The 13,047-nt window shown below is 28.3% G+C and overlaps 1 protein-coding gene across 2 annotated transcripts; it reads left to right on the top strand.

Moving 5' to 3' along the window:
• The first annotated feature begins 1,450 nt into the window (after window positions 1-1,450).
• LOC105121608 (Man1-Src1p-carboxy-terminal domain protein) lies at window positions 1,451-6,630 on the top strand. Of its 2 annotated transcripts, XM_011020333.1 has the most exons (10): window positions 1,452-1,863; window positions 2,638-2,765; window positions 2,866-2,937; window positions 3,064-3,209; window positions 3,287-3,401; window positions 3,484-3,564; window positions 4,168-4,305; window positions 4,930-5,017; window positions 5,946-6,059; window positions 6,227-6,630. In XM_011020333.1, exons 1-10 carry the CDS (start codon window positions 1,614-1,616, stop codon window positions 6,247-6,249), a joined length of 1,155 nt encoding a protein of 384 aa, XP_011018635.1. In that variant the 5' UTR covers window positions 1,452-1,613; the 3' UTR covers window positions 6,250-6,630. The 2 variants fall into 2 exon arrangements, 1 of the variants encoding a protein (XP_011018635.1); XR_841573.1 differs by lacking the exon at window positions 6,227-6,630 and having other exon boundaries at window positions 1,451-1,863; window positions 4,913-5,017; window positions 5,946-5,976.
• Window positions 6,631-13,047: the final 6,417 nt, after the last annotated feature.

The raw sequence follows: 13,047 nt of genomic DNA, 5'->3' as shown, positions 1-13,047 counted from the left end.
TAATTCAAATGATTCTCGTTTTATTTTGTTTTGTTTCTAGTTTATTAGTTTACATTTTGTTATATTAGATCAATTATTTTAAAATATAAAAAAATAATATTAAAAGCGTGAAGAGTTTTTTTTTTGACAATATCATTAAACCTAGTTAAGTGGATTAATATTAAAACCCTTCATCTCAGCTCTTTGCCTTGCTTAATTTTCTAATTAAACTACACGAGAGCTAACTCAAATTAAATTGATCAATTCTATAAATTCAAATGTAATCTGAATGATTAATAAAATCATAAAATAACTTTTAAAAAAACTTTAAGGTGACAGCTTTAAAAAAAAAATCAAGATAATAACATATTGGATCAATCCCGGTCCTCGCGCAACCCAAGTCATGGACTTTATTGGGTTTAATAACCTTTTTTTATAATTTTTTATTTATTTAATTATATAATAAAAATACATGCTCAAAAAATTAAACATCAACACTAAAATAGATATTTATTTAAAATTACTATAACCTTATAGAAAACAAACAAAAATAAATCATACAATCTAATATTGAATGATAAAATTAAAAAATAAATGATCAAAAACAAAAAAAAAACATATTTGGTCGGTGGGTAAACCTACCAAACCCATGAATCGAGTAACCTAGGCTAGCGCACCAAACTCGTAAACCGGATTATAAATTCTATTGGGATTATAATTTTTTTAAAAATATATTTTTTATTTAACTTCATGATAATAAAAATAGACGATTACAAACCGAACACCAACCCAATACTGAGACTATAGGATTATAATTTTTTTTAAAATATATTTTTTAGATTACAATAATCTTAACTTCATGATAATAAAAATAGACGATTGCAAACTGAACACCAACCCAATACTGAGACTTTTTTTAAATTATAATAATTTTATAGAAAATAAAACAAAGCTGAATTCCCAATTAATCCAATATCTATAGATGAAATAAAAAAAATAATGTTAAACTTATTAGACCCGAAAACCATATCAATTAGCCAAAACTTAGCCAAAACTGTAAATAAATTCATAAACTTTATAAAGTTTAATAACATAAATTTTTTCTGAAACTATTTTTTTAATACATATATAAAAATAGATGATAATAAAATTAAATTTAATTAAAAAAAGATATATCACTCAACCTATAAACTAGAACAACTTGAATTACCCCAATAAACTCGTAAACTACTGTAACTCTATAAAAAACAAAATAAAAATAAATAAATTACAAAATTTAATTTTCTTTCTCCTTAATAGTAAAAAATAATATATGATTTAATTTTCTTTTCATGAAAAAGAAAAAATTAAGAATACTTATATTTTTATTTTTTATGTTAAAAATTATTTTTAGCCCGGACGGAGCACAGTTCGCTAGTTACTTCTAGGGCAACCATTTGATCGACATAAATGATAATGCCCAGTTTTTTCAATCCTTCCGTTTTAGAGTAATAGCACTTTAGATCCTCAAAGGAAGAACATTACACAACAGTCACTCACTCAAGAAAGCTACATTTTTCTTTGAGCAACATCGGTTTCAACTTTCCCTTCCCTCTCCTCCTTTGGCTCCTGCAAAAACAGAAGAAACAAAACCCATGTCCTCGACACCAAAAAGGCGCCCAAAACGGGACTTATCCAGTAGCTCTTCGCATCCGTCTACTATATCATCTAAAATTGAACCACCCCATAACTTGTTTCCTTCAAAGCAAGAGTTTCTCAGACTAATCGCAGTACTTGCAATCGCATCCTCGGTAGCTCTGACCTGTAACTTCATTGCTAATTACATCGATCATTCTACAAAACCCTTCTGCGATACCAATTTAGACTCTTCAGATTCTTTATCCAGTATGTAACCCCTACTTGTTTGTTTTCTGGTTTTTTATTATTATAACCTGCCTTTTAATGCAATATCATTAGTTGAACAAGCCAATAAATGTTGAATCTTGTGCAGTTTGAGCTTGAGTTGCATCACCTCACAAAGGATTAAACTTGTGTTGCTTGGTTTCTCATAGATTTCTTCTTGCCCATGCTTTGTGTAAATTGTGTTTGGTTTGTTATTTTGCTGGGTTCATTGTTTTAGAGCTTGACATTTATAATTAGAGATTTTACGATCCCTAGCCTTTTCGGGCTCCAAATCGAAACCTTAAAGCATGGGATTGAGTTTGATTGTGGGTGTTCTTACTTTTGTTACATACATTATAGTTTGTGATCTGAAGTAATCTTTTCTCAATCTATATTTGCAATTTCCAAACTTTAATTGTTTTGTTATTTGTAGAATCAGCAAGAGCATATGGTAGAATTTTGCTGAATAAAAGATTTTATGGGTCCTTGGAAGACAGAAATATTTTTGAACAAAAAAATATTATGGATTAATGTTGAATTGGTAAAACTCACATATCATGTGCAAGTCTAATGCAATGAAGCTCTGCCTGTTTTTGATTTTAGCATTTTGAACATTCTTTTTCTACCTTTTGAGTTTTGACTTCCGACTTCTTTCAAATATTTAACGGCCAGTGCTACAGTATATCCTAATATTGTAGTCCTTACCAATACACCTCAACTCAATGTGATACTTTTTGCTTATGTCAACAATTTCTCTTAACGGATGCTCACTTTCAGATTCATGTGAACCTTGTCCAAGAAACGGAGAATGCGATCAGGGAAAGCTAGAATGTGCTCGTGGCTATAGAAAACACAGAAACACATGCATAGAAGATGGCGATGTTTATGAAAGAGCTAAGAAACTTGTCTGTTCTGAGAATCTTATTCATTCTAGTGTGATGATTTTCTGACCACGGAAGAAATAGTCTTTCTAAAATCTTCCATTTGCATACAATGCATCTGCAGTTGGAGGGGATAGAAAATCATCTTTGTGAAGCCTATGCTGATGTCTTGTGCTATGGGACTGGGATAATTTGGGTGTGTAACTTCTGCAACACTCCACAGTTTGAAAACCATATCTTCCAGACTATTATTTGCTCACGTTAGTGAATGTGGTGATTCTTCTATGGGTTTGTTAACATGATTATTACAATTCATTTTTAGGTCCAAGAGGATGACATATTGAATGATTTGGATGGACACCAGCTGTTGGACAACTATAGCTCAGACAATCCAGTGTATGTTTATACCAAGATGAAGGCAATGGAAACCATTAGTGGAGTATTGCAGACAAGGACAAATGCTGATGGGTATGCTGTTTATTTAGTGAGCTTTCAGACCCCTGGTTTGGAAGGCCCCAATTATTCTGACATTTTCTTATTGGTAGGAAGAAAGAGTTTAAGTGTCCAGACCTGTTGGTGGAACATTACAAACCATTTACCTGTCACCTTCGTCAATGGATTTCTGAGCATGCTCTTGTTATCATGCCAGTTTGCGCATTGGTAATTCACTTTTAAAGGCATGCTCTTATGCTTTAATTTAAGCATCAATTTTAAAGCATTCTCACTGTCTTGACACCTACAGGTTGTGGGATTTGCATTTTTAGTTTGGAAAATTCAACAGAGATGGTATCTATTAACCAGAGGGGAAGAACTTTACCACCAGGTATTCAATGCTGGGACTTCTAATGGTGTAAAGACCTTAGCTGCATGATTATTATTTTTGATGATCTCTCCTTGCCATAGCTTAGCTCTTGTACAGATCACCATGCATCATTTAAATGTTCTTGATTCAAGACCTGATTTCGTACTTCTCAATTCTACTGTTATAATTTCAGGTTTAAATTTGAACGTGTTTAGATAGATCAATTCTTGGAGGACAGAGAGCTGTAACCTGCCCCCTTTTCTGCATAGAAGATGAATTATTAAAGTCTGTTTAGAAACAATATTTTAATAGCTATAATCCTTAAAATGCCAATCTTTAGGCCCGCTTGCACCTGCAAGGATAAAATTTATTATTTTCCTCTCTGGAGTTCGGATTCTTACTAGGGACTGAATTTATCAGTCTTCTTTTGCTGGTTTAATGTAATCCTGTAAAGTTGATATGATGATACTGCACTAGATGTTATAATGCACACAGTGGCAACTTGGCACTAATTCCTCTGCATTAACAGGATTGAGTCAATTGACCACTGATATGTGTCCCCATATTCATTTGTTTTACTCTTAAAAGAAATAAACACTAGTTGAACCGTTGTCTTTTTGTAAGGTTTGTGACATACTTGAGGAAAGGGCCTTGATGTCAAAGAGAGTAAATGCAGAATGTGAATCTTGGGTGGTGGCCTCTCGATTACGGGATCATCTGCTTTCTCCCAAAGAAAGGAAAGATTTTGTTCTGTGGAAAAAGGTATTAATCTATGAATCTGATCGTGCCTATAATCGTGTATCTTTCCCCATGGATTGAAATTGCAAGCGAAATAGTATTCGCTCTCATGTTGACTTGCTTGAATTGGTTGGGAAAGTTTGCTCTAGCCATCATTTTTTTTGTTTTTAAGAAATATGAGGATACAAGCATTTTTAGAGGAAGGAGCTGTTGCTCAAACTAACTGCAGCTAAAAAGGGGTTTGGTTTCTTTAATCAATACTACCCATCCTTTAAAATATCTACTGTTGAAAATTTAGAGGACCATATCTTTTGTAATTTGTACCGGCACCTTCAGCTTTGGTTAGCTTCCATTTTATGTTAATATCTAATTGGTACTTCTCCAAGGCGACCAGTTTCCACTATTTTCATCATCATCAAAGCATTTGGCTAGAAATTTTTGAAAGCATTTGTTGTAACTTTGCCAATCCTGCACTCAAATATTTTGAGACCAATTCATTGCAATTAGAACACTTGTTCTTTCTATTGAATTTCTTAGCATTTTTCATTTGTAATGGGGTTTTGTGATGCAATGACTTCTATGCCTGATAAATTGTTTGGTAATTAATGATCTTATGTTTTGTGGTGATAAGTCATTTATATCATACAGGTTGAGGACTTAGTGCAGGAAGATTCTCGAGTAGATCGGTATCCTAAGCTAGTGAAGGGTGAATCAAAAGTGGTGTGGGAATGGCAAGGTACAAGAGCTGCATTATTTCCTTTCTCGTGCAAATTGTGTCCTAACTCCTTATTGTTCTCGTTTCATTGTTATCAACATGGGTATGTGAAGAGTATAATTCTAACTTTGGAGATGAGGGGCTTTTGGCAAAGTGCCTTAGAATATAAATGAACAGTTGGGACTAATTAATTTAAGAATGATCTGACACCCAGAGCAGGTTTCTTATGACTAAAATGGTTTCCCCCATGCTCTGCATTATGGTTAATTAAATTTTTTTTATTTCCTTTACATTGTAAACCATAATGAACGAATCGACCACTTTCTGTAAACCATAATGAACAAATCGACCTCTGGAATCCTTGGAGTTTGATTGTTATTTTCTATTCAATGCCACACAATCACTAGTTGGTTATTCCTTTGTTGTTAAATGGCTTTCATCTTTTCTGTTGTGGGGTTTTGCTGCCTGTTACTTTTAGAGTGCTTCCAGTTGGTGAAACAAATATTAATTTTCAAGTGAATGACATTGCTATCGTGAAATTGGGATAGATTAAATATAAGAGGCTCTCAATCCTCTTTTTCACAAGTCCCAACTCTTGTACAAGTTCTCTGACTTGAGCAAACACAGGTTAACAAAAGTTAGCATTGTGAAACTAATGGCATGAGTTACATCGCAATCAATTCAGCTGGCCTAGTTGTATTCACACAGCAGTAGCCTAAAAAGTATGTGCATACCAATGAATGAAGGGTTCAAAATAATACTGGAATGGCTAAAATAGAATCAATATTGACTCTATTGACTCCAAACCAGAAAAATGGTGCTTATTATCCAATGGCCATTTTAAAATCATGTTTGATCTGTCACTTTACCAAATTGTACAATTGTGTAGTTGGCAGTTTATTTTGCTTTCTGAGTTGGATTGACGTGTGTTTTATCTTTTTTTTCATAGTTGAAGGTTCGTTGAGCTCGGGGAGAATGAGGAAAAAAGTAGGGTCAAGCAAATTAAAGTCCAATGATGGCGTAAAAGAAAATTTTGATAAAGAACGCCATGAGTTGAAGCCTAGCGAGCACATGATTTAATGCTCTTTGTTTCACAATTGCACTTCATCCAGTGACTTGATGAACTTGACCTGTTCACCATTCCCTTTCTCAAGTTGCATTTTTCTGGGATTTCTTTGCATGCGGGTACATTGTTTCACTAACATGTATAAATGACAAATGTTTGTACAGAGCCCAAGATATTGATGTTTTGACCCGAGGTGCTTTGTCCTCGCTTATGAGCTCAATCGTCCAAATCCTGGCAAACATTTGGAAGGTTCTCCTAGCTTGTGTATTTAATCGATTTTGTATAAAATGTCTTTTCAATGGAAGAGAACATGATAGAAGGATGTAAAACTTTTGCGAGTTCTGGATAACCTGTGAGTTCCATGGATGAGTCAGGTCCTCGGAGGTTGGGAAGTGCCCTATACATTTTCTTTGTCCCTGGATTGTTGCTAATAGTTGAACATTTGTTTCCCTTTTTGAAGCAATATGTGAGGCTAAATGGGGTATTGGGCGTAGGAATTCCTTGTACATGGAATTATCGTGTGTAATCTGATGAGTTGTAGCTAGTACTTTTGGCTTTAGAAATTAAATTATATTTTCAGAGTGTTGCAAGTGATCTACCAGCCACAGAGATTTCATGTTCTGCTCTATCTCATGATAGTAGTGGCAGTACAAAGAAACAGCTTCCATGGACAGTTGGATCTTGACCTTCTAAGTTGTGATGATGACTGATTCCCTCCTCCTAATCTTGTTTTAAAGGCATCATGGGACCATCTTGATCTGAAAACAAGAAAAATTGCAAAATGAATGACCCAACCTGGGTTCCTGTTTGGATGCAAGTGACCCATATGGTACAGGCAGCTGCAGCTTTTTAAAAAAAAGACATGAAAATGGGAATTTAAAAAAAAATTAGCACAGGTGGAAATTTTTTGTTTTGGCAAACTAGCACCAAATTAAAAAATATATATATTTAGTAAATAGTAATTTAAACAAAAATGTAATTGACAATAGTGACTTTGATTAAAAAGTATAGTAAAGTAGCCCTAACTTTAACATTAAACTAATCCCAAATACAAACCATAAATAATATTTTAATTTCAAACTATAATTCTAAATCTCAAAAACAAACTCTAAATACTAACATTAATCCTGTTGCTATTCAATTTTTTATTCATATTTTTGATAAAAAAAATTTAAAATAACATGTTTGTTAATTAAAAAAATAAAAAAATAATAAAAAAATAATGAAAACCCTAAAAAATAAAAAAATAACAAAGAAAACAATGAAAACCTAAAAAAATACATTTTTGATATGTATATATCGTTTTTAGCATTTTCAACATAATTTAAAAATAATTAAATTTTCAAAGGTATTTGAAACGTGTTCAACTTTTTAACGTGTAAATTTTATAATAACTGATTTTTCTTGTTGAGTTGACGTTAATATTGCTCGTTTTTTTTTTTAAATCAAAATTAACAAAAAAAAATGAAAAGTTGAGGGACTATTGTGATTTTGGCCAAGCTACACTTTTCCTATAAATACCACACTACAATAAAAAATAACGGGGGAGAAAAACTTATTCACGGAGAGAAAAATTTACAGGCATGGAGACAGAAAAATTGAGAGGATAAGGGATGGCAAAAAAAAATAAACCCTTAACCTAAATTGTTTTTCTGAAGCTGCCAGTCTCCCTTTCCTGTTCATCCTCTAAAAACTAATTTATTTTTTATTATACTATTAGATATTAAAAATTAATTTACTTAAAAAAAAACTATTTTTTCAGTAAATAAACGGGCAGTGGATATAACTAGAAATAAATTAGTTGCTCTTTTGTTTAAAGTTTTAGGTGATGTTTGTTTATTGTTACAGAACTGAAAAAACAATTGGAAAAAAAAGATATTTTGTTTTTAAAAAACATAATTTTATTTTAAAATTATCCTTATTCTATTTTCTCAACTAAACATGTTATTGTTACGGGACTGAAAAAACAATTGGAAAAAAAAAGATATTTTGCTTTATAAAAACATAATTTTATTTTACAATTAGCATCGTTCTATTTTCTCAACTAAACATATTACTCTCCCTTCCTTCTACATTTGTATTTATATTTTGAGATGCTAGCCAAATAAAATTTAAATTAAGGAATCTGATTTGGAGATAAAATAATAAACTAGAAAAAGAGGTTTAAAGAATGTCGCTTTCAATCACTCAAGACTAATTTTACTGTGGATTATAACAATAAAATAACTTTTTTACCACTAAATCAAATAACATTTGTCTTGATTGATAGGGGTAAAAAGGTGAGTCTCTGTTACTTTTTATGAGCGGTAAAAATATTAAAATGCCAATGAAGATAAAAAAAAATAAAAAAAATGCTTGGTATTCAGGGATAGTTTCATTTTTTTCAGTTTTGAATGCGCAATTAAATTACTTAAATGCTCGAGAAAAAAAAAGGTTTTTTATAAAAAAAAGATTATAATAATTTTATAAAAAAATAAAAATAAATTCTTACTGTCAATTTAAAATTAATAAAATATCAAAGAATGAAAAAAGCTGAAAGATAGAATTTAAAAAACTAGGAAAAAGGAAAAAAAAAAAAAAAACTCTATTACAGGAGGCTAGCTGTGTAACCATAACCGTATTATCTGTTCCGGTGGTACATTATATCGCATATCAGATTTTAAAATTGAAATTGAAAAAACTGAGTTTTTTCCCTAAATATAGTGATCTACGTATAAATTATCTGTTCAAGATGATTAAAGGTTGAGATCGCCGGGCCACCCTCTTTTCTTTTTTTTTCTGATCTACATGGCCAGTTTAAAATTGCTTCCACGGAATAAAATGATTTTGGGTGATTACCAAACTCTCCCTGTATTTATTTATTTAATTCCAGTCAACAATTTTTTCTCTTCAATTTTATCGTTACATGCTGCGTGTTTTAGATTTAAATCTAAAACATTGTTTTGAATGAGGTACCCCATGTTTAGAAAACGTTCCAACACATTTGGTGGGTGCTTAATTTTTTTTTAAGAAAAAATGATTTTGTTGCCTGAAAAATCTGAAAATGTAGGGACCCAGTTTGACATCATGTCCAAAACTAAAATTTTTGTGTTCATATCACGCTTTTTTGACATCTTTTGCCTCTAGAATTGTTTTGTTTTCCACTTTGTTCCTTTGTTTTCCTTATAATTTTCTTTCTTGTCCAAAGTTTTATTTTATTTATTCTTTTAATTGGGAAAGAAAAGAGAAAATTACAGGAAATGGAAAGTTAATGGTTGGTCGAACCCCAACAACAAAATAAGTCATTTATAGTGTTAGCTAGTTCTATTTTGTGAGAGATGTTTTATTTGGGTATTTTTTACCCTTTACTTTGCCCAAAAAAATATATATCAAGATTGAAAACAAAAATCCTAACTTAATTTTGTATTTCTTGATCAAGTTAAGGGTGTTTTAAGCTAGGATGACGTTTTTTAAGATAAATATACTCTAAAATGATGTTTTATACATAAACTAGCTGATCCAATTTTTTAACCAGTGCTTTAGTGGTCAAAAATTAAGCAATTAGATAATTCATCATTTAATTATTATTTTTGTTTTAAAAAACGAGGTGGGTAATCATTAAACAAAGAAAAAAAATTAGATATGTGACGAGCATCACTCTACCTAGATCTAACTGATATCATCTTAATATTTTTTTTAAATAAGATTAAATGATGTTATTTTGGTATGAATTGTTTTTAATTCAAATTGGGTCGTGATATTTTTAATTAAAATTCACTTAAATAAATTAATTAAAAATATATCTGAGATATTATTTAATAAAGCATAATTTATTTTTTATTTTTTAATATAATCATAATATATTTTTCTAATATTAACAAACACTTTTATTGTATAGTACTTTGTGAATTATTTTTATTTAAATTTAATTCAATTGATTTTTTTTGTATGTTTATTTTTGTTATTGTATAATTAGCTAAAAAAATTAATTTAATGAAATAAAATTTTTACCTAAATAGTGTATAATTTATGTGGCGTGTTTAATAAGTTAAGTCAGGGTTATAAAAAAAATGTTGTCATCTCCAAAAAAATTTAAAAATAAAGATCACAACCAATTAAATTTGTTTTTGTCAAATATTGATAATATTTAAACAGAATGATTAAATTATATTTAAACTTTTAAATTAAATGAATCATATCAGATTAATTCTAATATAATATAATTTAAAATTCAAACCATGTAAAATTCCATAATTATAAGGCCAAAGTCAAATTAATAAGAATAAGATTATGCTAGGAAATTATTTTATTTAGATTAAATTTTTATTTTTATTTTTTTAAAAAAAATATTGACATGTTGAAAAACATAAAATATCGTGGCATGTTGCAAGATCATTTTGTTTTTTTATTTATATTTATTTTTTAACTTTTCAATTTAATTTTTTGTTATTATTAATAATTATTCTAGCATTTATTAATCATATCAAGTTATTTTATTAAACAGAGATCACCTTTTCAATTCACATTTGAAAATTTTCATGGTTAAAAAAAAAAAATCAACAATGCCCACACATTTTTTCATATTGAAATTAACTTTTGATCCCGCAGATCAATGGACAACGCCAGGAATTCTTATTCCTATTTAATTTAATTTAATTTAACCCAATAAAATTACTTAAAAAATAAAATATGCGGTGATGAATACTATACAACTGGGATTGTTTGCCCCCTCATAAAATATTTTGGATGGACTTGTTCATTTTTAAAAAATTAAACCGGGTCCTTAAAGTTTTTTTTGTCGATTTGATCTTGATTAAATGTCAAATAATGTGGAATTAATAAAATAAAAATAAAAATTAAATAGATATTAAATATTAATAGCATGTCATAAATTTCAAGAAATATATACTCTGGTCCTTTAACTTTAAGAGTGACATAAATTATATGATTGCAATGCCTCAATTTTATTTAAATTTAATTTTGATACATAGACTTAATTTTTTTATTTTTTAGTTCTTAGTTGAAAGAATAGAGAGAATAATCGTTAATTTTCCATGGTAGAGAGAGTAAAATATTACTAGTATTGATTTAGACCACCAAAATTATTGATGTTTACATCAAATGATTTCATTTAATAAGACAAGTTCATATTATATTTTTTTTTACCTTTAAAAATCAAGAAACAACATATCTAAATCTAGTTTAATTTTTGGTTTTGGGTTAATTTTGATTTTTAAGATAGTTTTTTGGTTTTCTAGGCCATAAATAGATTCATCATGATTTAAAACATGTTTTTTAGGTGTTTTGAGTTAAAAAAATAATTGAAATATAGATTTTTAGATAAAAAAAATATAAACCTTGCTTTTTCAACCATCAGAGTGGCCTAAATTTGGACAATAAAATGATGTGTTATCTATTTTATTTTTAAATAAGGATTCATTAATGCAGGTTTACTAATACAGATCCATATAAACGAGGTGGGTAATCATTAAACAAAGAAAAAAAATTAGATATGTGACGAGCATCACTCTACCTAGATCTAACTGATATCATCTTAATATTTTTTTTAAATAAGATTAAATGATGTTATTTTGGTATGAATTGTTTTTAATTCAAATTGGGTCGTGATATTTTTAATTAAAATTCACTTAAATAAATTAATTAAAAATATATCTGAGATATTATTTAATAAAGCATAATTTATTTTTTATTTTTTAATATAATCATAATATATTTTTCTAATATTAACAAACACTTTTATTGTATAGTACTTTGTGAATTATTTTTATTTAAATTTAATTCAATTGATTTTTTTTGTATGTTTATTTTTGTTATTGTATAATTAGCTAAAAAAATTAATTTAATGAAATAAAATTTTTACCTAAATAGTGTATAATTTATGTGGCGTGTTTAATAAGTTAAGTCAGGGTTATAAAAAAAATGTTGTCATCTCCAAAAAAATTTAAAAATAAAGATCACAACCAATTAAATTTGTTTTTGTCAAATATTGATAATATTTAAACAGAATGATTAAATTATATTTAAACTTTTAAATTAAATGAATCATATCAGATTAATTCTAATATAATATAATTTAAAATTCAAACCATGTAAAATTCCATAATTATAAGGCCAAAGTCAAATTAATAAGAATAAGATTATGCTAGGAAATTATTTTATTTAGATTAAATTTTTATTTTTATTTTTTTAAAAAAAATATTGACATGTTGAAAAACATAAAATATCGTGGCATGTTGCAAGATCATTTTGTTTTTTTATTTATATTTATTTTTTAACTTTTCAATTTAATTTTTTGTTATTATTAATAATTATTCTAGCATTTATTAATCATATCAAGTTATTTTATTAAACAGAGATCACCTTTTCAATTCACATTTGAAAATTTTCATGGTTAAAAAAAAAAAATCAACAATGCCCACACATTTTTTCATATTGAAATTAACTTTTGATCCCGCAGATCAATGGACAACGCCAGGAATTCTTATTCCTATTTAATTTAATTTAATTTAACCCAATAAAATTACTTAAAAAATAAAATATGCGGTGATGAATACTATACAACTGGGATTGTTTGCCCCCTCATAAAATATTTTGGATGGACTTGTTCATTTTTTAAAAATTAAACCGGGTCCTTAAAGTTTTTTTTGTCGATTTGATCTTGATTAAATATATATATATGTATATGAATTTTATTTTTAAAAATAAAAAAAAATTATTTTTGGATAATGTTTTTTGATGAATTTTATTTTTAAAAATAAAATAAAAATTATTTTTGAATAATATTTTCAATATGTACAACCCTGCAAAGTATTTTTATTTTATTCTATTCAAATAATTTAATTTGTGTCTCTATTTATATTATTATTTGCTTGAATAAATTTGTTTAACAAATAAATATTTCAGCTCATGAGATTAAATACCTTGATTTATATATATATTTTAAAATTTTTATTTTTATTTTCAGTCATTATTCATGGTTTTTTTT

Source organism: Populus euphratica, unplaced genomic scaffold (assembly GCF_000495115.2).
Source record: "Populus euphratica unplaced genomic scaffold, PopEup_1.0 scaffold25.1, whole genome shotgun sequence".
Taxonomy (NCBI): Eukaryota; Viridiplantae; Streptophyta; class Magnoliopsida; order Malpighiales; family Salicaceae; genus Populus; species Populus euphratica.
Note: the sequence above shows the minus strand (reverse complement) of the source record. Positions and strands in the feature narration are given on the sequence as shown.

Coding starts and splice junctions, on each gene's coding strand:
- LOC105121608 (XM_011020333.1), top strand. CDS start 1,614: ATGTCCTCGACACCAAAAAGGCGCCCAAAACGGGACTTATCCAGTAGC. Junction 1,864..2,637: donor CTCTTCAGATTCTTTATCCA/GTATGTAACCCC, acceptor GCTCACTTTCAG/ATTCATGTGAACCTTGTCCA. Junction 2,766..2,865: donor ATGAAAGAGCTAAGAAACTT/GTCTGTTCTGAG, acceptor ATGCATCTGCAG/TTGGAGGGGATAGAAAATCA.